This window comes from Halichoerus grypus, chromosome 8 (assembly GCF_964656455.1).
Source record: "Halichoerus grypus chromosome 8, mHalGry1.hap1.1, whole genome shotgun sequence".
Lineage (NCBI taxonomy): Eukaryota > Metazoa > Chordata > Mammalia > Carnivora > Phocidae > Halichoerus > Halichoerus grypus.
In genome coordinates this window covers 116,161,432-116,189,032 of record NC_135719.1, presented here as the reverse complement: position 1 = coordinate 116,189,032, position 27,601 = coordinate 116,161,432, and the positions used below count along the sequence as shown (strand labels likewise).

At 37.5% G+C, this 27,601-nt stretch overlaps 1 protein-coding gene and 1 pseudogene across 6 annotated transcripts in view; one reads left to right on the top strand and one right to left on the bottom strand.

The window, feature by feature from the left end:
- SYNE2 (spectrin repeat containing nuclear envelope protein 2) overlaps nt 1–27,601 on the bottom strand; it is a 315,251-nt gene that overhangs the window by 145,191 nt on the left and 142,459 nt on the right. For all 6 annotated transcript variants that reach the window (XM_078053796.1, XM_078053797.1, XM_078053799.1 and 3 more), the window contains exons 36-48: nt 27,117–27,317; nt 26,597–26,768; nt 25,777–25,889; nt 24,235–24,437; nt 23,661–23,780; nt 23,272–23,563; nt 21,955–22,106; nt 20,712–21,021; nt 18,690–18,854; nt 15,551–15,892; nt 4,833–4,988; nt 3,695–3,948; nt 360–2,463 (exon numbers count right to left, since the gene is read on the bottom strand). In XM_078053796.1, the coding sequence (XP_077909922.1) occupies nt 360–2,463; nt 3,695–3,948; nt 4,833–4,988; nt 15,551–15,892; nt 18,690–18,854; nt 20,712–21,021; nt 21,955–22,106; nt 23,272–23,563; nt 23,661–23,780; nt 24,235–24,437; nt 25,777–25,889; nt 26,597–26,768; nt 27,117–27,317 (4,584 nt within the window). The remainder of the gene's footprint in view (nt 1–359; nt 2,464–3,694; nt 3,949–4,832; nt 4,989–15,550; nt 15,893–18,689; nt 18,855–20,711; nt 21,022–21,954; nt 22,107–23,271; nt 23,564–23,660; nt 23,781–24,234; nt 24,438–25,776; nt 25,890–26,596; nt 26,769–27,116; nt 27,318–27,601) is intronic.
- LOC118533448 (U4 spliceosomal RNA) lies at nt 11,182–11,351 on the top strand (annotated as a pseudogene).

Here is a 27,601-nt window from a genome sequence, read left to right as displayed (position 1 = left end):
CATCGGGCTCCCTGCTTGGCGAAGAGCCTGCTTCTCCCTCTGCCTCTGTCTGCCGCTCTGCCTACTTGTGCTCTCTCTCTCTGTTAAATAAATAAATAAATCTTTAAAAAAAAAAAAAAAAAAAAAGAACTAAAGCTGTCACACTCCTCTTTCCCATCTATAAGGCACTGACTGTAGTGAGATATAGAATGAGTTGGGATCATAAGTTGGCCCACAGCAAGTTTTTAAAATGGCTATTCTACGGGGAATGTTCATGTAGAACCTATAACTTCTCAAGAAGCACACATACTAAATAGAGTAAAACCTAAGATCATGAAATAAAAGAAATGCATTAACTGCCTAATTAAGAAAAAACTTACCGTGCGCAAATCAATGCTTGTATTAAGCTGCACATAAAGATCTTCAATGTCCCGCAATTTTGTCTCCACATCACAAGCATCAGGAGAATTCTCCTCTCTTTGCTTCTCAATAAGGGTCACTGCTTTCATGCTATCCATTTCCACCTGAACTTGCTCTTGGAATGCTTTGCAATTCTCCTTTTCATTTTGAATATGTTCAATGTCCAAATTTATAAGTAAAGGCTGCTCTACCTGGGACTTTACCTGATTCAAAACATGTAAGGAATTTTCCAGTTTGTCCTGAAAATTCTTTTCATCCATTTCTTTCGGTTGGGATTTTAATACTCCATTTTGGAGGATCTTGTGTAACTTGTCATTTTCTTCCGCATACAGCTTTATTTGGAGTATTTCTTTCTCTTTGAATGAGTCATCGAAGGCCTTACTTTCATTTAATTTCTCTATTATCTCTTGACACAAGCACATAGCTTTCTCAATTCTCCGCTTCAAAATTTGAGCACTGAGCAAACTGCTTTCTGGTGACGTATGGGGCATTCCTAATACTGCTTCAGCCCTTTTCTTAATTTGCAAATCCATAGCCCTCAGTTTACTTAGTGACGCTTGGTATTTGCCATGTTCTGCCACAAATGTGTCCAACTGCTTAATTTTTTCCTCAAGTTCCTTTTCTTTTTCAAATACTAGGGCTTGTAATTGGTCGAGCTGGGAACAATCCCAGTTTAGTCCTATAGAGTCAAACACTTCTTTGAGTTTCAGTACCTGTAGGATACTAGACTGAATACCAGTGATTCGGTCTTTAAGACTGTAGAGTTCCTCTTTAACATCTTCATTCATTTCTTGATTTAGTAGCAGTTTGCTGTGCTGTAAATGGTCAACCTCTTTCTGAAGCACAGATGCTTTTTCACGGAATTCTCTGTAAAAATGTATCTTGTGTTCTACTTCATTACATTTATTTTGAATGAATCTTTGCATTCTGTTGGTTCTAGTCTTAAGATTTTTCAGTTGGTCATCCAGAAATAACCTTTCAAACACACTCAGATCCTTACAGAGGTTTGTTTGTTCCTGAAAGTGGGCTGCGATTACATTCTGCGCTTCTTGCAATTCCTTCTGAGAACTTGTCAATGTGACCTGCTCCTGTTCCAGTTCAGTTTCTGTGGAGGCTGTTCTCATCTGGGGAATTATCAGTGCTTCGTTTTCTTGAAGTGAAAGTTGCACCTTCTCTATGACTGCAATAAATCTGTTTCTTTCTTCCAATTTAAATTCCAATTGCTGTGATCTTTCAGTCGATTTTAAAATTAGCATTTGGTATTGATTCTGGAAGTCCTGTAGGAGGTGATTTAAATCATGGCTCTCCTCTGCTGAAAGGTTAGGAATATCATTTTTGACCTCTTCAACCAATGACTCCACGGCCTGCTGCTTACCCAGGATGCCATCGTGGGTCACCTTGCATTTTCTGATCTGTGAAAGAATGTCATCTGGCAGAAGGGAAATGGCGGGAGAGAGTTCACCTAGCAGATTCTTGACCCACAGGATAATCTCTCTCATCTTGTTCCTTATTTCGCCCTTCTGGATTTGATTTTCCACCTGGACGTTTAATGGCTCCAAGGCTTCTAATTGCTTCTGCAAGTTCTCCATTGCATCTTCCAAAGTATTCTTTTCTTTTTCTCCCCAGATCCTCTTCATCTGAAATTCAGCTTGCCCCTTTAAAACGGAAAATCGATGCTTGATGGTCCGGAGCTCAGTGGCCAAGGCAACTGTGCTTGCACTTCCCTCCTGTTCTTCTGGAGAGTTCAGCCCTAACTGTAGACACTGCTGCTGCTGCTGCTGCAGAACAATGTCCAGGTCTTGGATCTTGTTCATGAGAAGTGTAAATGCCTCATGTTCTGCTGCTTGCTGAGAATACTTCTTTTGAGCCAGTCGTTTCACTTGTTCCCAACTATGTGCAAGTTGCTTGATCTGGCTTTCGAGCAACTTCTTATCCATGTCGGTCAGACAGTTTGATAAATTTTCCCATTCGATTTTCATCTTGCTTAAAGAACCTTTCTCTTTTTCGACCGATGCCAGGAATGTTTTAATTTTGTCCAGATAGGTTGCACTATCCAGTGGTCCCCTAGAAAGAGAAAAACAGATGGAGCTTGTTAATATTTATTATATATCAACATGAGGTGAGAGGTCATTAGAAGAAATGAATTCTTCTTTGAATTCACAGAAGAGAAGATTGTCTCTAAGAGCCCTCTGCCCTTAAAAATCAGAATCTTGTTTAGTGTGGCTCTCAATTGGTATATGACAGTGTAGAAAGCTCACCTATAAAATATGTTTCATAAAAATGTGGAACCACAGGGAAGGAGTGAAGAGTGAAAGGGAACAGTGTCTGTAAAAGGACTCTGAACTGTAAAGGATTTGCACGAAGCTGAGTCGAGGACTAAGAAATCACCACAACATCCAACCACGTCGTTATCATTTTACCAACAATTATGACTGAGGGGGTATAATCACCCGGATAATCTTTTGAGTATAAAATTGTTTCCTCAAAGGGAGATCACTGAAAGTAAACCCCATCAAGGCAAAGCTATAAAATCAACCTTTGTAATAGTGGGAAAGTGTTTACACAATAAGGCTATATCTGCAACCATTTGCTATTATTTTCAAAGCCAAAAGGAGTATATATATGTAAAAAGAAATCATTAGGATAGATATATATTCAGTATGTTCCAAACTATTTAAACCAATTATGCGGATACTAACCAACTGTATACATAGAATATTTCTTTCCACCCCCACAGTTCAGGATAAACTCTTGACAAAAAGAGTGCTGAATTCCATAGAATCTAAATCTATTTGGCAGAATTTAGTGTGAATTGTTTAATAAATTATTTGTAAAATGAACATAATTTAATTGTAAAATCAATACAAATAATATAAAATTTATTGCATGAAACTGACAATTTTCTTCAATGGCTTCTGTATGGAGTTAATTTCATACTGTAGTATTAAAATCATAATATCCTTTCATAGTATAAATTCTTAAAACTCGGGGCCTGTCTATGGTAGTGCAGCCTATGCCTGAATAAAAAGAATGCAAGTCCTAAATTTTTTTTTTTTAAAAGATTTATTTATTTATTTTAGAGAGAGAGAGCGGGGGTGGGGGGGGTGGGAGAGGTGAAGCAGGGGACAGAGGGAGAGAAATCCTGAAGCAGACGCAGATTCCCTGCTGAGTGCAGAACCTGATGCGGACTGGATCCCAGGACCCTGAGATCATGACCTGAGCTAAAACCAAGAGCCAGGTGCTCAACCAACTGAGCCACCCAGGCGCCCCACACGTCCTAAATTCTTATACTTACACTTTTAGACTTTCCTTCTCTGTCAACAAGGCTTTCACTGAGGATTCAACTGAAGCAAGGTGTTCCTGAAAATCGTTAAGGAGATAATATTGGCTTTCTTTATTTTTCTTCAAAGTAATAAGTGCCTGAAGCAGACTGTCCAAGTGGTGCACAGAATGTCCTGTATTGTGAAGAACCAAGGCTTTATTGAGATACTCCGTCTGTTCTAGTGGTTCAATGGCTGTTTTCTTTGCTTCCAACTGGGCATATAATTCCTAAAAACAAGTCAAGGAAATCAGTAAATATATACTCACTCATTTACTCATTAATTTTTTTCTTTCCAATAACACGTTCTATCCCCAAAATAGGCTTTAAATATTTCATTTGCACACAGAGAAACTAAGGTGCTGACATTTTAAAGCTTTTTTTCCACTAGAATCATGTTAAAATCTAGACTGAAACTCACAATGGGTCTAGCATTTAATAGCAATTAGATCTCCCTATTGTGTTAAAAGGTTCTGCTATGTCTAAAGGAAGATTTATCTTATTTTTTTAGGTTGTCCTAGATTTATATACGCTCCATTTATATATATCCTTTATATATATATCTTATTTTTATTATTCACATATATCACCCCTCTTTTCTGTTTTAAAATATATGTTTGCAGTTATGTAAACTCAGCTAGAATTGTAGGGGTCATTTTTTTAAAAACATGGCCATGTATTGGACTTTTAGATTATATAGCTATATAAATACATAAATATACAAACATAGCTATGTAAGCACAGCTGTAAAAACAAAGGAGTACCCCATAATGTTGATAATTAGGAAAAGTAAATTTGTCAGAATCTGAAGAATACATCGGACTAAGAAGAGGAATGATAAGTCAGAATTCCCAAATTTTGTTACTGAATAAGTAAGTTTTTAGGAACTTCATGAAAAAGACTAATGTTCATTAAACTCTTCCACTTTTTAAATGGAAAGATTTATACAACTCACTGATTAGTACATAATTATATAGTTACCAAACTGATCATCAGGCAAAGGTTAAATAAGACTTTTCATTCTGTGCAAGCAAGTTTCTGGTAATTAAAATATATTGTATTGCACTGGATAAATGATGCAATCATGTTGTCAGTGTTTTTCTTGTTTCCATACCTCTATCTCTTTTAATTGTTCATTTCTTAACATAACATCTAATTCTAAAGGTTGATTTTGCAGCTCATTGACTCTATGCTCATCTTCAGTGTTTTTCATGCTTTCTTGAACATCCAGAGAAAGTTGTTTTGACAAAACCACTTCCACAGCTGAATTCTGAAAACATAAAAAGATTAATTGCTGAATAGTCTACCTTACAAATAAATAATTTTTCTTTCTCTTGGTGAAAACATTCCAGTTCCTTCTATTTACTTAAAGACTTTCCAAAAGTATCTTTGGGCACTATCAAAGATGATTTTTCCATATGATATTTAATTGTTTTTATTGGTATCCCACCAAAAAAACCCCTTTTTTGGCAAGATAGTATAGGATCTCTGATTATATTGTGAGGCATAATCTAGTCTTAAGAAAGAAAACAGATATGGAAAAAACAAAAGTTCCGAAGTTTATGCTTAGTATTCACTGTGATGAAGAGGGCAGAGCAAATAACAGGCATTCAACGTTACCTATTGGTAGTTTAAAATAGTTAAGTGGACAGATGGCAGAAACACCAGGATTTCATGGTATTAAGAATGAATTATGCCTTACACCAATTCATAGGAAGAAGTCCAAGCTGGGTAAGGAAGGTTATATATGTAGTAATATGATCTTTTCTGAAAGCTCCAAGAACTTGACTTTCTCATAGGGTACATAGAGATGCATCTGCATTCACTGATTCATTCTTTGGACAAATATTTGTTGAGCACGAACATGTACCAGGTGCCATGTCCATAATTTTAAAAGATTCCCATTATTTTGCTAAAGTATTAGTTTTTATTTTCCGGTTACTTTATAAATGAAATACCATTTGATTTTATCATATACTTTCATGTAAGTAAGGTCTGTATGAAGTCTGTGAATAAGATGTGTCCACCTCCCCCAATAAGGTAGGAACTGTTGTTGTAAAAATACTACCTGGATACCAATGCAGAATGTTAACAATAAGGGAAACTGGGTAAGAGATACATGAAAACTTCCTGTGCTATCTCTGCAACTTTTCCATCAATGTAAAACTACCCTAAAGTTAAAAGATTAACTAAAACAGATGTACGGACGTGTATATGTCTGGAGCTTCACCAAAATTAACTGGTAAGAAAATTCAGCTGAGCAGTGTTATGGGTTTTGACACACACAGTTGGCACTTAGCCCAAGTCACTTCTTTAAAAGGCTACACGATTAAAATGATCTTATACATTTCCTCCATTCCCAACAATTTATTCATGCAAAACTATAGTTTAAAATCTACAGGGAAGACAGCATCTCAGGAGGAAGGATCCAGGAAGGCTGTGAGAGGAAAAGAGAGAGGGGCCACACCAGCCTCCATCGGCCTATGGGTGTTCCTTGCGAGGAGTCACAATCACAGGGGGTGGATGTCAGCCTCCCACTAGATGGTTATTGTTCCTTACAATACCCCCCAAATCCACCTGCAGAATAAGAGTGCCTGAGGTAAAGGCTGAGATATTAGACCCTAGGAAGACTTTACTTACTATCAATCATCTACTAAGAATTCAGAGCCCTAGGTCTATCTTACCCCATAAACCAGTGACTTGAGGACTAGCAACAATTTGCCACTTGTAATCTGCCTTTCGTAGTCAGAGAGCATTCTGAAAAACCTGAAATCACCCCAAAACACCACTTGTTTACCAACTCCAAAAGCCATGTTTCTACCTTGGCAGAAAATCCAACAGAGTCCCTCAAACGAACATTTCAAATTTAAAAGGTAACATTCTCTTGCTCATGCCAGAGAGGTTGGAACACAGACTCAAGGTCCTGATTGGCTCCTGGAAAGATTCTTTTGTAGCCAGTCATCCTTTGCCCATCACCCTTGACTGTATTTTATTTTGATTTTGCAGTCTCACTTGAACGATTTTATTTTAAATATATAATATTTCAAACATAGTTAGAAGAACAAAATATAACCTACAGTTATTAATGATATTAATTAAAGTATTACTGAAATATTATAAATAATTAGCATTTATTTATAACATTATACTTATAATAGTATTATAGTATATATTAATTTATTTATAATATTAATATATACTATAAATGAAATAATAAAATAATATTAATGATGCAGATATAAGTGATGTAATTTTCCATATCATAAATATAATTTAAAATTCAACATTCATCCCTCTTTCATCTCTTCCTCCTCAGAAAAAACCACTATTCTAAAATACATGCATACATTTAAAAAAATATATTTATTCACTTAAATAATCTCTACTCCCAACATGGGGCTCAAACTCATGTCCCCGAGATCAAGAGGCACACGCTCTTCTGACTGAGTCAGCCAGGCGCCCCACACATGCATTTTTATACTTTTGCTACATATATTAGTATTCATACAGTATTGTTTTATGTATTTTAATTCTTATAAAACTGGAATCATGTATTATCATTTTATAATTTGTTGGGTTTTTTTTTTCCACTCAGCAGTAGGTTTTGGGGTTTATTCATGGTGACAGATATAAATATGGTACGGTCATTTTAGCTTTGTATACTGTTCTCCTGTCTGTATGAACATGACTTATTTATCTGTCAGGCTACTGTGAACATAATATTGTTTCCAGTTTTTCTTATTAGAGATATTGGTCCAACACCGTTGTATAGGCCCTTTTGCACATTTGTGTGAGTTTCTTTGGGATATTTTCTAGAACTAAAATTATTCCTTTTGATTATCAATAGAGAGTTGTCGATTTGTTCTCCAAACTGAATTACAGTTTTTACTCCCACCAGCATGGTAAAAGAATTCATATTTTCCCTAATTCTCTCTGATACTTGGTGCTAAAGGACTTTAATTTCTGCCAATATAATCGATGTGAAATTGATATCATTATTGTTTTAATGGATTTCTCTGGCTGCTACAAAGACTGAGCTACTCTCCTAGAAGAAAACACGAGCAGTAAGCTCTTTGACATAGGTCTTAGCAATATTTTTTTGGACCAGTCTCCTCAGGCAAAGGCAACAAAAACTAAAACAAATGGGACTACATCAAACTAAAAAGCTTTTGCACAGCAAATGAAACCATCAACAAGGCAAAAAGGCAACCAACTGAGTGGGAAAAGATATTTGCAAGTCATATACCTGATAACAGGTTAACAGCCAAAATATACAAGGAACTTACACAATTTATTATTAAAAAAAAAAACTGATTAAAAAACGGGCAGAGGACTTGAATACACATTTTTTTCCAAAGAAGACACAGATGGCCAACAGGCACATGAAAGATATTCACCGTCACTAATCATCAGGGAAATGCAAATCAAAATCACAATGATATTACTTAGCCATCAAAAAAAATGAAATCTTTGCAACGACGTGGATGAACGAGAAGGTATTACGCTAAGCGAATTAAGTCAATCAGAAAAAGACAATTATCATATGATTTCACTCATATGTGGAATTTAAGAAGCAAAACAGAGGATTATAGGGGAAGGGAGGGAAAAATAAAATAAGATGAAATCAGAGAGGGAGACAAACCATAAGAGACCCTTAACTCTAGGGAACAAACTGAGGGTTGCTGGAGGGGAAATGGGTGGGGGGAAGAGGTAACTGGGTGATGGGCATTAATGAGGGCACATGATGTGATGAGCACTGGGTGTTATATACAACTGATGAATCACTGAATTCTACCCCTGAAACTAATAATACGCTATATGTTAATTAATTGAATTTAAATAAAACTAAATTTTAAAAAACACAATGAGATATCACCTTACACCTGTCAGATTGACTATTATTAAAAAGGCAAAAATTAACAAGTGTTGGTGAAAATGTGGAGAAAAGGGAACCCTCATATACTATTGATAGGAATGTAAATTGGTTCAGCCACTATGGAAAACATGAAGTTTCCTCAAAAAAATAAAAGTAAAAATACCATACAATCCATCAATTCCACTTCTGGGTCTTTATCCAAAGAAAACAAAGACACCAATTTGAAGAGATATATGTCTCCCTATGCTCATTACAGCATTATTTACAACAGCCAAGATATGGAATCCACCTAAGTGTCCCTCAATAGATATATGGATAAAGAAAGTGTAGTATATCTATGCAATGGAATATTGCTCAGTCATAAAAAAGAATAAAATCTCGCCATTTGCGACAACATGGATGGACTTTGAGGGTATTATACAAAGTGAAATAAGTCAGACAGATAAAGACAAAGACTGTATGATTTCATTTATATGTGAAATCTAAAAAAACAAAACAGAGGAGTACCTGGGTGGCTCTGTTGGTAGAGCATGCAACTTTTGATTTGGGGTTAAGTGTTCAAGCCCCACACTGGGCACAGAGCTTACTTAATTAAAAAAAAAATAAAATAAAAGGGAAAAATAAAAAAACCCAGGGACACCTGGGTTAAGTGTCAGTTAAGTGTCTGCCTTTGGCTTGGGTCATGATCTCAGGGTACTGGATCAAGCCCCGTGAAGGGTTCCCTGCTCAGCAGGGAGTCTGCTTCTCCCTTTCCCTCTGCTCCCTCCCCCCCCGCTCATGCTCTTTCTCTCACTCTGTCTCTCTCAAGTGGACAGATAAAATCTTAAAAAGAAACAACAACAAACAACAACAACAAAGAGAAAGAGACTCATAGATACTGTTGGTTACTGGAGTCAGGAGGGCTTGGAGGTTAGGTGAAAGAGATAAAGGAGATTAGAGGTACTAATTTCTAGTTATAAAATAAGTAAGTCGGGCGACTGAGTGGCTCAGTCATTAAGCGTCTTCCTTCGGCTCAGGTCATGATCCCAAGGTCCTGGGATCGAGTCCCGCATTGGGCTCCTTACTCAGTGAGGAGTCTGCTTCTCCCTCTGCCCCTCCCCCTTCTACATCGACATTTAAAACAATGGGCTTTACAAGATGTCCATCAACAGATGAATGGATAAAGAAGATGTGGTATATATATACAATGGAATATTATGCAGCCATCAAAAGGAATGAGATCTTGCCCTTTGCAACGACGTGGATGGAACTGGAGGGTATTATGCTGAGCGAAATAAGTCAAACAGAGAAAGACATGTATCATATGACCTCACTGATATGAGGAATTCTTAATCTCAGGAAACAAACTGAGGGTTGCTGGAGTGGGGGGTGGGGTGGGAGGGATGGGGTGACTGGGTGATGGACACTGGGGAGGGTATGTGCTCTGGTAAGCGCTGTGAATTGTGCAAGACTGTTGAATCTCAGATCTGTACCTCTGAAACAAATAATGCAATAGATGTTAAGAAAGAAAAAAAGAAGAAGAAGAATGTAGCAGGAGGGGAAGAATGAAGGGGGGAAATCGGAGGGGGAGAAGAACCATGAGAGACGATGGACTCTGAAAAACAAACTGAGGGTTCTAGAGGGGAGGGGGGTGGGAGGATGGGTTAGCCTGGTGATGGGTATTGAGGAGGGCACGTTCTGCATGGAGCACTGGGTGTTATGCACAAACAATGAATCATGGAACACTATATCTAAAACTAATGATGTAATGTATGGGGATTAACATAACAATAAAAAAATTTTAAAAATTAAAAAAAAAAATAAAACAATGGGCTTTACATAATGGAGCCCTGTATCTGGCTTAGCAAACAAATAAGCATAGCCAACAGAAGGAAGCTTGGCACCAGCTTCGCTATCCCCTTTCCCCCATTCAGGAACAGTGGCCCCATGGCTGTAATAATTCTGGGACAGGGAGAAGCCTAAATCTATCACCTATAACCTGCCAACAGTAAGACAGTATCATACAAGCCTAGCAGATATATTTCTTTCTTCTCTAAAGCATTCCAGTATGAAGCAGTGAAAAACAATTCAAAGATAAACATACATCATCAAACCGAAAGGCAGATCAACACAGTCTCAGCGGCTGCCTCTTTGTGTTAGCGTAACGTCTACAATGTTAACATGACCTGTAAGGCACTTGTGACTCAGCCAGCCTCGCCCACCTCTCAGGCCTCCACTCTGTCACTCTTCTCTGTCCTCCACCCCCTCTTTCACCCTTTCTAACTCCTCATGCTCTCTCCCACCACAAGAAGAAATTCTGCTTCCTCTGTCAAAAATCCTCCCAACATCCAGCCCTGAGCTCTGTTAACTCCAACCCACCCTTCAGGTCTCCATTCAAATGTTGTTTCCTTAGAGAAGCTCTCTCTGACTACAGTTCAGGTCAGACTCCTTTATTACAGACTATCATGGAAATGCGTTCCTTCATGTAGTTCCTGTAATCAGGCTCTCATTAGTTCATTAGTTGATTAATGTATGCCTCCTCCTCTAGACTAGCTCAATGAGAATAGAGACCGTGTCTATCTCTGCTCACCATTGAACCCTCATTGTCAGCTTTGCGCAGTGGCAATATCGTAGCCGATGAGGTTTATCCGAGGCGCGATTATTGCTAATTGAACCCTCATTGTCTGCTCAATAAAATTTTACTGAATGGATGTGCAGATGAATTCATATTAGACAAAAAATAAAAGAATTTTATTTAGTTTTTGCTTGTTAAGATGAATCATCTGTGGGTTATAAAGTAGAGTAGAAAGAAACTGGGAATCTGCCAATCTAACTCTTATTGGCCAGACATGGGCTAGGAATGCTAGCACCAGGCTTTGGCTGGGTTTTCTGACAGTAGAGAAGGTTCAAAATAGGCCCAAGAACTCAATAAGGGGTCCACCGAGGTCAGACAGTACATTAGCATATTAGGCCTCAATTAACAACCCACATAACACATTCAAGAAAATGATGGGGGTAAGCCACCAAGCATCAGGCTGGGTAGAGTATGCGGGTTCTAGTCCCAGTGCTACTGGAGTATAAACTTGGCCAATTAACATCTCTGACTTCAGTTCCCTCACCTGAAACACAAAGGTTAGCCTAGAAAGTTTCTAAGGTCCCTCAGCCTATAAGATTTCAGGACTTGGGAACATGTTCTCAAATGTATGCCGCTCACAGATGTCAACACCAGGTACACTATGTAAGTCATTTGTCTTGTAAAGGAATAAATCTTGGATTATGAAAAATACCTCTAGAGTAAGAAGCAAGATTTGTATACAGGTCAAAAAGAGCAAAGTAGTACACTTCCAAGACAGAGTTGGCAGGTGGCCCAACTATGTGTTCTATTAACAAAAATTTTTTTACTGAATTATCAGGATAAACACCACCAAAAATAGACATCATTTACCCCAGGACTGAAAGCTCTTTATCCAGTAAGTGGTTTTCCTTCTCATTGTAGTACTGACTCCACTGTGTTTCTGGTCACTCACCCACAGCTGGACACTTTACATGTTTTGCCTGTATCTGTGACCATCTATTTTCCAGAATTTCTTTATGAATGCCTTCTTAAATATTGAAATGATAAATGCTCAGAAATTTTTGAAAAGAACAAAAAACAGCTCAGACCTACTAACAATTATACCTAATGACAAGGAATTCAAAGAAGTAATTATAGACAAAAAGTTTTTTTAGGAGCAATTACATCATGTAGGGTTGACATTGGGGAAGGAGGGGGCAAGAAAGAGTCTTTAATACCAGTTAATTTGTAATGTTGCTTTATGAGTTTTTAGAATAACAACAAACTACGAATGTATTACTTTCCTTTTTTTCCTCTTTATCATTTCCCTTTACGGACACCTCAAATCTGAAAAGCTTAGTCAGTCTTCACTTTTTACTATATCCTAATTTGTTACATCACTTCACCCATATAGGAAGGGGAGGTGGAAGGCAGTTCTGCCTTTTCATATTTAAAAACTCTTAGAAATTCACTTCTATAAAAATATCTAGTATGATATTGGATCATAAGCACCTATATCCTTCAGTCTACATGCTGTAATTTCTTTTGCCTCCAGGTTTGCCTTAATATTTTGTTATTAAAGAAAAAGTCAGCCAAAGGTCCAGATCTAAGTTATTGCCTAAATTTAATCTAAAATGAAATTCTTGGCAATGGATTGAAATATATACATGCTATAATGGCAGTTTTTGAAAAGTGCAATCATACTTTCAACAAAACTCTAAGATCAAATAAAATTTACTAAAGAAAAAAGTAGAAGAAAATAAAAACTTCCTAAAAATTCTTCTGGAGGTGATTTTAAATAATCTGATAAAAGCCCCGCTGGAGTCGAAAAAGGCATGTGAAATGCCCATTAATTAGATATTTAATTAGTGTTAGATTTTTAAAAATTTTTTAAAGATTTTATTTATTTATTTGAGAGAGAAAGCAAGCGAGCAAGGGAGTGCACAAGCAGGGGGGAGGGGCAGGGAGAAGCAGACTCCCCGCTGAGCAGGGAGCCTGACTTGGGACTCCATCCCAGGACCCTGGGATCATGACTTAAGCCAAAGGCAGACGCTTAACCGACTGAGCCATCCAGGCGCCCATAATGTTAGATTTTAAACCATGATAATAGATGCCCATATTCTAGCAGAATGACAAGCACAAAAGAGACCTCAATAAATATATATATGTATTTTAAATATTTTATTTATTTATTTGACAGATAGACAGCGAGAAAGGGAATACAAGCAGGGGGAGTGGGAGAGGGAGAAGCAGGCTTCCCGCTGAGCAGGGAGCCGGATATGGGGCTCGATCCCAGGACCCTGGGATCATGACCTGAGCCGGAGGTAGACGCTTAATGACTGAGCCACCCAGGCACCCCCTCAATAAATATTCTTAATGAATTAAGTGCTTATTTTCACTGTCACTCTTCAGACTGTAACCAGGCGTATAGTTCAGTAAATTGTGCTTTAATGTTACTTAGAACCTCCTGCTGAAGTCTTTACACTTGTGTCTTAATCGTGTCTAGTCTATGCATGTTTGGATCACTTTTACTAGCTGTTCAACGTTCAAATTGTTCTTGGTCTTACATAGTATAATATTATATAGAAAAAAGTAAATACAGCTAGTACTTAGAGTAGAGAAAATAAAAGCACAGATGCAGAAAGAAAAAAAAAAAGATCATGTCACAAAAGAGTAAAAAGTCACAATAAAATATTGCTAGAGATTTAAAACCACCTGCCTCTACCCCAGACCTGTAAAAATTATTTGAAGACTTAAGGACCTCTATCATTTTTTTAGCTTTAAAAGCAGCTTATCTCCTCCTTCACAAACACATGAGTCTTCTGACCATTACACAAGGCATCACTAATTAAATAAAAATTATATCACAATATATTTGTCTTACATGATTCAATGGAAAAAATTATTTTAATGAAGTATCATAAATTATAAATAAATCATCATTCAAGATCAAGTAAAAGCTTAATAAATTATAAAAACTCTTATTATTGGGTTATGATCTTTATTTAGTTTTCAATATACTCTATTGAATTTTGGGGGCTCAGAGCCAAAATGGGTCTGGGAAGCTAATTTTAAAAGTTATTAAGCAACTCCCTTTAGCAACGTCATGTATTAGGATAGAAAGCACTCAGGTATTTTTTTCTTTTTTTACTTACCTAGTGCTGTTTAATACTGTTAAGTTTCTTTTATACAGACAGCTCAGGAGTCACATGCATGGGCCCTTCATTCTTTAAGACATTTTCCTTAGCGATATCTAACACTGCTTGTGGGATTTATAAGTCTTCTCATGGCCAGACAGATGCTCCATTGGCGCTTAACCTGGTTTTACACATTTCTAGAGAACGCTATCTGGTTCCTATAATCTTCTATGCATTTCTGTTTTGTTTTTTAAGATTTTACTTATTTATTTGAGAGAGAGAGGGAGAGAAAAAAAGAGAGCACGAGCAGGGGGACGGGCAGAGAGAAAGGGAGAAGCAGACTCCCTGCTGAGCGGGGGAGCCCAACACTGGGATCGATCCCAGGACCCAGAGGCCATGACCTGAGCCAAAGTTAGATGCTTAACTGATTGAGTCACCCAGGCACCCCCATGCATTTCTGTTTTAAGAAGACAACAGAAATGCACGTTCTTTTCATTGCTGTTGATCACGTACTCCATAAAAAGCTGATGAGAACTCACACCTGAATGGTCTAGCCTTTGCTATTGTCCCACTGGACCCTGGAATGTGAGAGGCTGCCTAAGAAAAAGACCCTTTCAAATGCGGTTTACTGGATGGTTCTTTGTGCCTTTTCCATTTCCATCTCTAACCTGTGAGAAAGAACTTTAAGAGCCATAAGAAAATGTACCCATTTGGTTGGTCAGAATGAAAACAAAACAACATTCTTCTTTCTTCGCCCCAGGGAAAATTAGGAGCCTGAATGCTGATGTTCTCACACCAAATGATCTGACAACATTTAAAAATGCATTTGCAGTATAGGGTTAACATGAGAAGAAAAAGAAAGGAACCTATCCTTTCAAACAGTCTCTGATTTCATTATAAAATCGACCAAAAAAAAAAAAAAATAGGACTCTTGGGATTTTTTTTCTCAGAAAATGGGTAGAACACACTTTCTTTTCTTTTGCCTTTTCTAATTTGCCTTTGTGCTCTTGACCCAAGAAACTGTATCTGATTACATATCAAAGAGAATAATCAACCTAAACTGATGACTGACATTTTAACAGACTAAACCGTCATATTTCACCACTTAAATCTTGGACAGTTTTAGTTTTCTAAGGGCTCTTTTTACAAGTGGGCATCATAAATAGCCAGCACACTGAGGGTTTAATTATGAAATCAGAAGGCTTGATTCACCACCCTCTTTTCAGAGCCCGACACCTCTTCATTCTCAGACGCGATGTCTTAGAGATGCAATCACAAGCACTTACCTTGTTTATTTCCCGGTCTTCCCCAAACTTTTCCAGTGCAGCTGAGTCCTGAGTGGACTCCTGCACATCAGAAGTGACCTCCTTCTCTCTGCCTGGCAGAGTAAACTTTTCTTTCTGTTCTGTTGAGCGTTTTGATTTGAGAATGCTATTGAGATAATTTTCTGTCTCCTGCTTAGCAGATTCAAGTCTGTTTTCCAAATCCTTTTGTTTACACTTAAGTGATTTTATATCATCTTTAATAATCTTCTGTCCCACTGAAGATGTATTTTGCTTGATGGATTTTGCTAAAGCTAAAATCTTCTCTAATGTGCCATCTTGTAAATGGAGTCTATTCTCTAGTTCCTGTAAGTGGAGAAAAGATTGTCACAAAAAGTACCTCCGTTCAATGGTCACAATAGTTAATTGACTTTTGTAAATCACAGAGTATTCTGCTCCACTAGTGGAAAGTATAAAAAATTTACCAATTCATATCACAAAGAAGAAACTTTGGGCAAAATTTAAACTAATGTGCCATCCCAGATCAAAATCTCCAACAAATTTTATAAGACACTAGAAATTTATAAGAAGCAGCAAAGAAAATTCTCACAACACAGTTCCTGGGACGTAGGAGGCGATCAACACATACTTGTTAAGTATATATTTTGTTCAAGATACAGCCTTTTTACACAATCAAAATACTAAATAGTAAGTGCCTACTTTGTGCAAAGCATTGAAAATAAAAGAATCACTTAGAATATACCCACATGAATCTAGTATTAATATTTACAATTCAGAGTAAAGCTTAAATCAATCTATCTAATGCAATATCTGAAATACAGCAAGAATTCAATCAATATTTACATAATGCATGAACAAATCAGGCTGATTTGAGAACTCAAGATTCAAAAGGAATTTGAGGTACTAGAGTAGCTACTGATATTACTGTTGAAACAGAATAAGCCTTAAAGTTAGTAGTGAACTATATAGTATTTATCAGTCATTATCCTAATAGACTACACAGTATTCATTTATTCATTCAACTAGCAGCAAATATTATGATAGGTTTTTTTTTTAATTTTTAAAAATTTTCTAAGTAATCTCTATACCCAACGTGGGGCTCAAACTCACAACCCTGAGATCAAGAGTCACATGCTCCACCAAGTGAGCCAGCCAGGCGCCCCTACTACAACAGGTTTCAAAGTTACATAGATGAGGAAAACACAGTCGAGTCAGGTTCCTATAGTCTAGTGAGAGAGACACAGAAGTAAACAGACGATTGTAATAGAATGTGAAAAGATCTATGCTAACAAATCTGCACAGGTCACTGACACATATTAAGCTGGAAGAAGGGAGTTCCAGACTGCATTTCAGAACGACCCGGGTGCAGCCACGGGGACGTCGTCACGGAGAGGGTGGCAAGTACAGGCAGACAGCCCATTCAGAAGTCAATGCAGGGGTGTGTGAGGGGAGCGCCTGCTCTGAAGAGGCAATAATGGAGGGTCTTGGGGAAGGAACAAATTGTAGAGATATTCCAGACATGAAAGAGACAGTACTTAGTGTCTGACTAGATTGAGGAGTCTGGGAAAGGATGGATATAACAGGTTTCTGACTTGAAGCCCGGAGAGATGGTAGAAATATCCAGAGCCAGAGAACACAGAAGAAAAAGCAGGCCTACTGGTGTGGAGCTGGGAGATGGAGAAAAGGAAGTTGATGAGTTATTTTCTGGACATGCTGAACGACAAATAAGCATACGACATCCAAGTAGAGATGTCTAGTGGGGTCAGAAGACCTGAGCCGTAGCCCCTACCCTGTCATTTCACCCGGGTGATCTTGTAAGTCCCTTTTCTCTCCAGAACCCAGCTTATCACATATAAAATGAGGGATCTGAACTTGATGGCCTCTGAGATTCCTTCTACCTATAACAGAGGTTCTATGTTAATTTTTCTGGAGAAGCCTGAGCTGGGCTCCTACCTAACACTTTTCTTAGTCATCCATGGCACCCAAACAGTGCCTTGGACATGATGAGCCCTCAACATCTGTCAAATGATTGCTGTTAAAAAGGGAGGTAGCCTATCACAATGTCAGGCCATGGAGGAGAAGGCTTGCTTGATTCCCAGGTCCCTAAAAGAAAGAGATGAGGGGGCATCTGGCCGACTCTGTCGGAAGAGCATGCATGTGGGTGTTTGAGCCCCGCATGGGGTGTAGAGATTACTTAAATAAATTTAAAAACTTAAAAAAAAAAGAAAGAGATGAAGAATTCCCACACTCAGGCCAGCAGTGCTGTTCTGAGTCTCACCCCATGAAATCTCCAATTAAGGAGCTGCTAAAGAAGTAGCTGACAAAATGCTTTACTTTGTTCTCTTCTAGGAGACACCTCCCAGGCCTACTTACTGTTGGCTAAGCAAAGAGTGAGAATCCAAGGGATGTGTTTTGAGGATATGGATCAAGAGCTGTGATCCTCACTGCAAGAGGCTAGGTGCTGTTGGAGTGAGGAAGAGGATTTTGGAAGCCCTACATCTGGAGAGAGCTCTAATTTAGACCATGAGTACGAAAAGCAATAAGGTAAAAATTATACAATTCCCGTCCACCCCGATAAAGAATGCAAAACTGAAGCATTTCCCCCTGGTCCTGTGGTATCAGGTACATTCTTTGACTTCCCAGTATCTCCTGGAATCACTTCAATCTTTGAATCAAAGATCTCCAGGAAGTACAGACTGGTCATGGGTAGAACGGTCTCTGAGGGTCCGGAGTGCACGGAAATGTTCAAATTATAAATGGATGTGGTCACTAAAAAAGAACATTCCCATTTTCCATGACTAGTCAGAACCTTAATTATCTTAGTCACCTGAAGAGTAACTGGATTTCTGATCAAAGACACTGATTTGTTCATTGTAATTAATATTGATTCTGGTTTTTTTTTTTTAAGATTTTATTTATTTCTTTGACAGAGAGAGACACAGTGAGAGAGGGAACACAAGCAGGGGGAGTGGGAGAGGGAGAAGCAGGCTTCCCGCTGAGCAGGGAGCCGGATATGGGGCTCGATCCCAGGACCCTGGGATCATGACCTGAGCCAAAGGCAGACGCTTAACGACTGAGCCACCCAGGGGCCCCAATATTGATTCTGTTTTAATGTCCATGATGTCTGGACACTGTTTAATACCTGCAGTTTCTGCAGTTTTTCCTCAACTGCTATTTGATCCACAGGCTTATCAGAAAAACTGGCAAATTCCTTGGAGATATCGTCCAATGCGGCATTCAGGTCTGTGACACAAAGCTGGTATGAGTGGTGTTCTTGAACATGACCTTCCAATTTTTGCACGGAATCCTAAAAATAAAACCATTGACAATTCACCAACTATGTCTCTGAATTTTCTCACTCAGAAAATAATTAAATTGTCATAACACTTGTTTCATGAGGTTTCATCTTGAAATAGGAATAGGGCCATAAATTGTCCAGAGTTCTTAAGTGAAGTTTTCAGTAGTTGAGATATTTCAACGTAAAATCTCCTCCTCCCCCCTGAAAATGGCTTATTGAAATCACATTTGTTTCCCTCCATGCTTCTTTGCCTTCATTTCATTCCTGAGGACAATTTATTTCTCAAGAGGTTTACAAAACATAAATGTTTCAAATTATATAATCAAATCACAAACATCTATAATAAAGCAGCTCCCTTAATTATCCTTCTTAGTAAAACCAAATACCCACAGTTGGAAATGAGACTATAAGAGATCAGCCTAACTTCAGATTCCTTTCCTAAGAATTAAATTCCAACACTGTGTGTTAGGAAAAAGTAATCCTAACTAAAGAGCGAACCCACCTTCAAGTTCTCTTCCTGAAATAAGAAAATAAGGCGGCCACACCTGATCAGAAAAGTAGTAATTATTAAACTCAACAACTTAGAGTCAAGTGGGTATCTCTTTATCTCTGCACATCTCCTGTAGTCTGTATAAGCAGGATTTCTTATCCACATGATCCTTACATTGAATCTAACTTCCAGGATGCAAATTATAGACAATTCTCTTATGAGAATACACTCCCTCATGGCAAGCTGACATTTATCTCTTAACTCTTTTACTGCAGATCATTCAAGAGAGAGAAACTGATGAGGTTTATACAGAATAATGAATGTGCAGCTGATCCTTGAACAGCAGGGGTTTGAACTATCTGGATCCAATTATGCACAGATCTTTTATAGTGCAGTACTGTAAATGCATTTCCTCTTATGATTTTTTTTAAAGATTTTATTTATTTATCAGAGAGAGAGAGAAGCAGGCTCCCCGCTGAGCAAGGAGCACGATGTGGGACTCAATTGCAGGACCCAGGGATCATGACCCGAGCCGAAGGCAGACGCTTAACCGACTGAGCCACCCAGGAGTCCCTCCTCTTATGATTTTCTTAACATTTTCTTTCCTCTAGCTTATTTTATTGTAAGAATACAATGTATAATACATATAACATAAAAATATGTGTTAATTGACTGTTTATATTATCTGTAAGGCTTCCTGGTCACCAGTAGGCTAATAGCAGTTAAATTTTCCCAAAGTCAAAAGTTATATGCAAATTTTCAACTGGGGGGGAGCTCAGCACCCTACCCCACACTTTGTTTAAGGGTCAACTGTAAACCATTACAATGGATAGATGATGGACAAATGGATGGATAGGTAGATGCATGGATCACTTTGACACCATCACCTTCAGAGAGATACATTAAAAAATCCTAGGGGAGCATGGGTGGCTCAGTCGGTTAACCAAGTGTCCAACTCTTGGTTTCGGCTCAGGTCATGATCTCAGGGTCATGAGATGGAGCCCAGCATCGGGGTCCCCACTCATTGTGGAGTCTGCTTGAGATTCTATCCCTCTGCCCCTCCGCCGGCCCCCTGTGAAGGTTTGTGCTCTCTCTCTCTCTCTCTCAAATAAATAAATAAATCTTTTTAAAAAAATTGTAACCCTTCCAACCCCTGAAAAGGAGAACTTGGATGAGAAAAAAATAACATCATCATCAAACAATAGGCACTGGATTCCTCTAGCAAAACTGATGCATCGAGGAGTTAGTATTTGTATCTAAAAATGACAAATTAAATGTTAAAAGTTTTTGATTTACCAAAAGAACAAAAAATGGTTCCAAATACAAATATGACATAGTTATGACAATCATTTGAAATTTTATTTTGACCATTTCACCTGTAGCTGTTGGAGAAGACTTTCGTGTAGATGCTTTATTTCCAGCCAAGGCTTTTCACTGAAGTTGGGATTTTTAGTGCACTCTAAGAGGTAACTTCCTTGAGATTTTAACTCTTTTAGCAAGGATGTCAAATCTTGTGCTTTCTGGAGGAATTTCTTATAAATTTTTAACTGAGCTTTCTTCTCCTGCAAACCATGTTGCAGAGCAAAGCCCACTTCCTGTTTCTTTTTTAGTTCTGTGAGCATTAATCTCAGATCCTCCTTACTTTGCAAATACTTCTCTCCTTCTAGTAGAAGCTTTTCTTGATGGCTAAGTTGAACAAGTATTTTAGAAAGGAAATGACTCTTAGCAAATTGGAATGCTTTTTGCATATTATAGTACAATATACATTATAATAAAAAGCATTAAAATAACACTAACATAAATTATTCCCAAAGACTCTTTTGGCATTAATGACATTCTAAATAGCACTAAGTTTAGCTCAGAAATCAAGACAGAAATTATTTGTAGTTTTACTTAAAAAAAAATATTTTTCTTACATAATTTGACCTGAGAATAAACACTTAATAATTTAGATTCCAAACCATTACAGTTTTTATTATGCTTAAATACAATTATCTTATATTCTTCTTTCTCATATAGGTAAAATAAATAATCATTCAGTATATTGGCCAACTAACTAGTTTATACTTTCTATAACTTAAATTTAGTTTTGATCTGTCTTCCTAGAAAAAATACAAAATTCATATTTCCACTAAATAGTAAATGTATCATTTAAGATGTGATATTAATTAAAAATTTTCACCAGACTTATGTCCACTGAATTCAGGCAACATTTACAACGTTTACACATTTAAGAATCTCTTAGAATATATATTTAAAAGCATAATTATTTTACAGTAATACCATGAAGACACTGAAATTGTCTGGGGGTAGGGGGTTTTGGTAAGAAGCAGAGTGGTGAAGGTGGAATGACAGACAATGCTAATTTGTTACCAAGAACTCCATGGGTTGATGAACCAGCTAAAGTGAACACTACCACAGTTATGACAGTGTATTTTCTATCTGATCCAGAGAACTATTCATCTTCATTTCTGCCTCTGATATCGTGGATGCCCCTGACATTACTGACTTTCTCTCCAAGAGATATTATATCCAAATCCAGGAGGCAGACAAAACATACTTGTTATGGCTTCACGGTGCGATGAAAGGCCATGAATAAGTGAAGGCATTGCCCTTTACCTTAGATATGTGTTGGCTAAATGGACTGTGTTGTCCCACTGGTTCTTGATATCAGTAAGGGTCTTCGGAGCCAACAGAGCCTTGCTGCCCTCAGCCTGACTCATGATGGTCTGTATTTTAGCGTCCCCTTCAGGCTTTAGTAAAATGATTTCCTGAATTAAATAAAAAAGATCTTAGAATCTCATTTGCATTACTTAGGGAAAGTACATATGATACCTTTTGATTTATATTTAGATTCTAACTGCAAAGATTTCAAAATTATCTTTTCATTTTTATATATGCCCCAAAGACAATGGTATCTCCTTCACATGATACAGAACTGGTTCTCAACAAATATTTTTCAGGTTGATCTCATTGTATTCCTGCTCTCCTCCTGATTTTCAACTGCCTTCAAATAAGACAGATGCCCAAAAGACCCTGGAAAATCCTTCTTCCTAACCACTCCATTATTTATTGATAGAGAGTTAGGGTAACAACCGAACACAACATTTTTATACACTCAAGATGAGACTTAGGGCTTCCCAGAGGAAAATGCATTGCCCTTTGTCAACTCTTGTCCCTCAGCTACAACATAATTCCCATTCCCTGTTCTTCTCTTTCCCTCCTTTGCTCTAAACAATCAAGTTCCTCCCTAATTGGAAACGCTACTCCAGATTCATCTCCCCTGGAAAACCTTTCACATATAATCCCAATTACTTCAGTAAACCTCACCAACACTTACAGCTCACTATGCATAACCATTTCTTCCTGTAACAATGCTTTGATTAATGTAATTTCAATCCTTCCAGGTTCCTTTTAAGCACATGAGCATCTGTCCCCTGCATTTTTAACTAACAATGTCTATCCCCTTAGATTAAAAGGGGGCCGGGAGGAGCTTGAGACTTCCTTGCCCTCTGCCACCCCCTCAGCACCTAATAACCTTTATGAACCACACAACACACTTGACATCTAATAACCTTTATGAACCACACATATTCGCTGTGAAGAAGAGTTCCTCTCCAGCCCTGCCCTTGACTATGCTGATGCCGCTCTGTACTGATATATATTCTTTTTACATCCTAGCAAACTCCCACTGCCACAGCTCCGTAGGCCCTGCTCTTACAAAGAGAGGATATACCTTCTCTCTTCTGTCTGCTTGAAAATAATTTTAGATCCATCACAGCCATTCTGTCTTTTAAGCTCAGTTATCTGAATGCCTTCAGCCATTCCACAGTAATCCTATTTTCCATTAAGAAACAAATCTTTGCAGTTTTCCTCTAAATCTTTTAAAAATTAGAGTTCACTCTGACCTTTGAAATTTAGTTTTCATAGTTATACCTTTATTTTTTGGATTCTTTCCTCAAGTGGCATTTTGCCTTCAGATGAATTCAAAACCATAAGGGACTCTTTAATCCCTGCTATCCAGTGAATTATATCATGCGCAAGATCATTAAAGCGCTGGTCTTCTGTAGGAGGTAACTTATCCTCTTCATCAATTTCACATAATTGTCTCAAAAATGTTTGGTATCTATCAATCAAATGTGTCGATTCCATTATTATTTCTTCTTCTTCAGTAAGCCCATATTCCTTCAAAGACCTGTTCAACTGGGCCAGAGATTCAAACTGTTCCCTGTAAATTGCAAACATCACTGAAAGTTTATAGCAGTCACAACACCATGTAAGAAACCATGTCAGCAGAAAATATATTCATACAAGATCAGCTCTACCTCTTTCTAGCTACAGCTTCGCAAAATAGCTCAATTTTCTCTCCTGACTTTTCCATTTCTTTCCATTTCTCTTCTTGACTAGTCAACCACTCGCTCAGATTTCTGTGGTCATCCTGGAGTCTAAAAGAACATTACATACGTTAAAATATAAAGTAAGCAAAAAGTGTGTCTATGAAGAGAGGGTTGGCATGACTTTTGTAAGCTAACCAGGTTTTTACTACCTTTTTTTGTTATTCTTTAGGGAAAATATAATTTGTAACATTAAAATCTGAACAGTAATAGCCTGCATTAGAGTGGGATTCTATAAAGCAATGAGCTACACAAATGTATCATAAAGAGCAGGAAACAAACAGAAAACATTTTTGGATTCTCCCCTGAACTATTACTATATTAGATAATTTGAAGAGTTCTCTTAACTTCTATCTTCCTAGAGACAAACTTAGATTTGAAAATATGTATTTTATTTGTGAAATTTGTGTGTATTGTATATCCCAACGTTAGCTGTACTGAGGCACAAAACATGTAAAGGTACCATTAGAAAACATGTTACTTAGATATTGCCTTTATTTCCTACCTCAGTAGCTGCTGCAAGTGGTCACCAAGCTCCTTTGCTCGTGCCTGGCAAATGGACTCCATTTTTTCTAATTCAATTTCTTGATTTATAATCCAACTATTAAGCTCCTTAACATGTGCTTTGGGCAGATGCTTCTTCACATGATTCAGTACAGTTCCCACCTGCTGTATTTTACTGCCTCTTCCTTCAAGAGTCAAGAAATCCTTAAGAAAGACAGAAAGTCAGTGATGTTCTACTGGCAAAGTCGAAGTGTGGTCTCTACAACCCCCATGACACTTTCCAAGCCAGTACATAGACATGCCATCTTTTTCACATCTAATATAAAAAAAGAGCTATGGAGATACGGCTAACTTCAATGGCAAATGATCGGAAGATGATTTATATTAGTTGTAGAATGTGTGTGTACATCTGACTTACTGGAAATGGCATCAAGCAAAATAATGCAGGGCCACCATGAACGTCAGTAGGAATAAGACTGGGAAAGTTGCATTTTTCTTTCCTCAACTTCTAAATACTTGCTCCCTTCTGGTAATCAACATGTAAACCTAAACAGACAATTCTCTATTTAACTTTGTCCAAATCAGAATTTTATTTCAATGTTTGTGGGTCAAGGTTTGAGCATCAATTGCTAAGACCCATGCAATGGGTAAAGTTAAAGGCAAAAAATAAAAAAAGTTGGGGCTTAAACTAAAAAAGAGAAGAAAGGCAATTCTATCAATAAACAACAGTAGCATCAAAGCAAGGAATCAAACAAAGAACATTTAGTGCCACTCATAAGCTTGAAAGTATGACTTATCATCAACCCTAAAGTACTAGATAATCTAACCTAAAGTGACCAAGATTTAAGGATGCCATATGCATTTTAAATGCCCCCCATGCACATTACCTTTTATTTCAGGCTTCCCTCCACCACAGTTCAACCAGCTTGTATTAAAGTTCAACTGAGATTTTTTAAAGAAATATTATTCAGAAAAAAATAATAAAAAGTTAAGAGATCTCTCAAGAAAGTAAAGGGATTTCAAAATCCACACTAGGTAAAGCCTTATTTCTTATCAAATATAATTTTAGTTTGACTGGATTTACCAGTAAACACTAAGTTAAAAGGATCTTACAATAGGTGTGAAAATAGAACTTGTTTAAATGACTCGCACCCTTGCCCAATAAATATGGAGTTTCAAAATATTTGGGGGAAAGTTGGTTATTTGGAAACATTATCTCTGTAGAGAAATTAGTAAGTCAAAGTAATTAATTAACAAATTAATTATTTTGAGAGAGAGAGCTTGAGTGGGGAGAAAGGGAGAGGGAGAGACAGAATCCCAAGCAGGCTCCACACTCATCACGGAGCCCAAGGCGGGGCTTGATCCCACAACCCTGAGATCATGACCCGATCCGAAATCAAGTATCAGAAGGCTTAACTAACTGAACCACCCAGGCACCCCCAAAGTCATGATTTTATCTACTTAAATACAGTTCTATATCTCTAGTATTTTTGTTTTCATAAATTTTGATTAAACTTTATATACATATATATACATATCTTACAGAAAGTTTTTGTAGCTTTTGTTCCACACTCTTTTTTGTTTCTGATGATTCAAAACACTCTTTAAGGTTCATTTTAATGTTGCCAAACCAGTCATTAAAGTTCTTGCACTGATCTGCAGGAAAAAACAAAGGAAGCTGTATTCATTCAAGGGAGACTTCAGACACCTTGTTCAAGTAAGAGACTTTGAAATTTGCTTTGCATGACATGGCTACAGGTCATTGTATAAAGTGGTAATAAGTTGAAACCCAACTCTGAGGCTAACAGATTCTAGAGAGTAATTGTGGTATATTTTCTTTTTCTTTCTTTTTTTTTTTTAAGTAGGCTCCACGCCCAGCATGGAGCCCAGTGTGGGGCTTGAACTCATGACCCTGAGATCAAGACCTGAGCTGAGATCAAGAGTCGGATGTTTAACCAACTGAGCCCACAGGCGCCCCAAATTGTGGTATATTTTCTATGCCAAACCTCCTTTCCAAGCACACAGGACACCCAAAGACACTTGCAGGGGCAGCCTGCTCACAGACATGTCCCCGCATTCACTCACTACGGTGAGCAGGTCAGATGTGAAAATGCTGGTGTCCTTCTTTCATGAAATAAAGATTTGGGACTTGAAAGAAATAGGTGTTATTTACAATAAGCATAGATCAGTGGGTGCTTCCCCCCAAAAGAGTTATCTGAATAAATCCTAACTAAATAAATCCCTTTCCTTAACTAGAATCTCTGCAACCATTTGTAAGTAAAGCTTAGATAAGCCTTCATGTTCACAAGACTTATTCAGACTTCAAGATTCCCAGAAACAGTTAAGAGAAACATTGCACTCACCATTCAATAACTTAGAAAAGTGATCTTGCAAAACACTTTTTTTGGTATTAAATAAATCACTGACACTTTCATATTGCTTTTTTAATTCAGAGAGCTCAGGAGTCAGACAACCTATTTGATTCTCAAGTAACATCATACTGTGCTTTTGCTGTAGGATTTGCTGCTGGATCTCCTAAGTACAGAAACAAACAAACAACAATTAAGTCTCAAAATGAGCTCAACTTACACAAAGCATAATAGATCTCCATTGTTTTTGTAAAAATCTAAATGATTTTCTGTTGGGTGGACTCGCTTTACCTTAGCCAGTAAATATATAACACAATGCAATTTTAATACCAAATAATTACTGCCCCCAAAGCAATTCAAAGGTGAAACTGCTAACTATATGACAAATTGTCTGAGTTTTTGCCCCAACTTTCATTTTTTAGTAACTATTTTTATTAACCTCAAGAGGTCAAAGCTATCAGAAATAAGGGTGAAAATAAATCTGAACCACAGAAGAGAAACAGCTGGGACATACCTCTAGTTTAGTAAAGATCTCTAGGCTGTCGGAAGGAGACAGGGCTTTTAAGAGGGACTCGGTCATTCCAATCTGGGTCTTGGCTTGGTCAAGATCTTCCCTTAGCTCAGCCGTGCTGCCACTGAGAGCAGAGAGGTTGGGTTCTCCCATTAAATGCGTTTTTACATTTTCTATCTTGTTTAAAATGGAGGACTCCATGACCTGAAATCATGAAACATATGACTTTATTTAACTATTTAACTATTTTAAGACAACTGCATTGCTAGAGAATGAATTGAGACTGCTTCATTTCAATGCGAAATTAATTCTTCATTGTTCTACATCACTGATACAATTCCAATTGTTTAAAAAAGAGTAATATGAAAAACTGAGATTGACATTCGGACTTTTTTTTCCAAAAGACGAATCTGAATCCTTCCTCCCGAAACAAGTTTTATCTAGCATATCAATTGCGGTGCCATCTCATGACATTCATTTGAAAATAT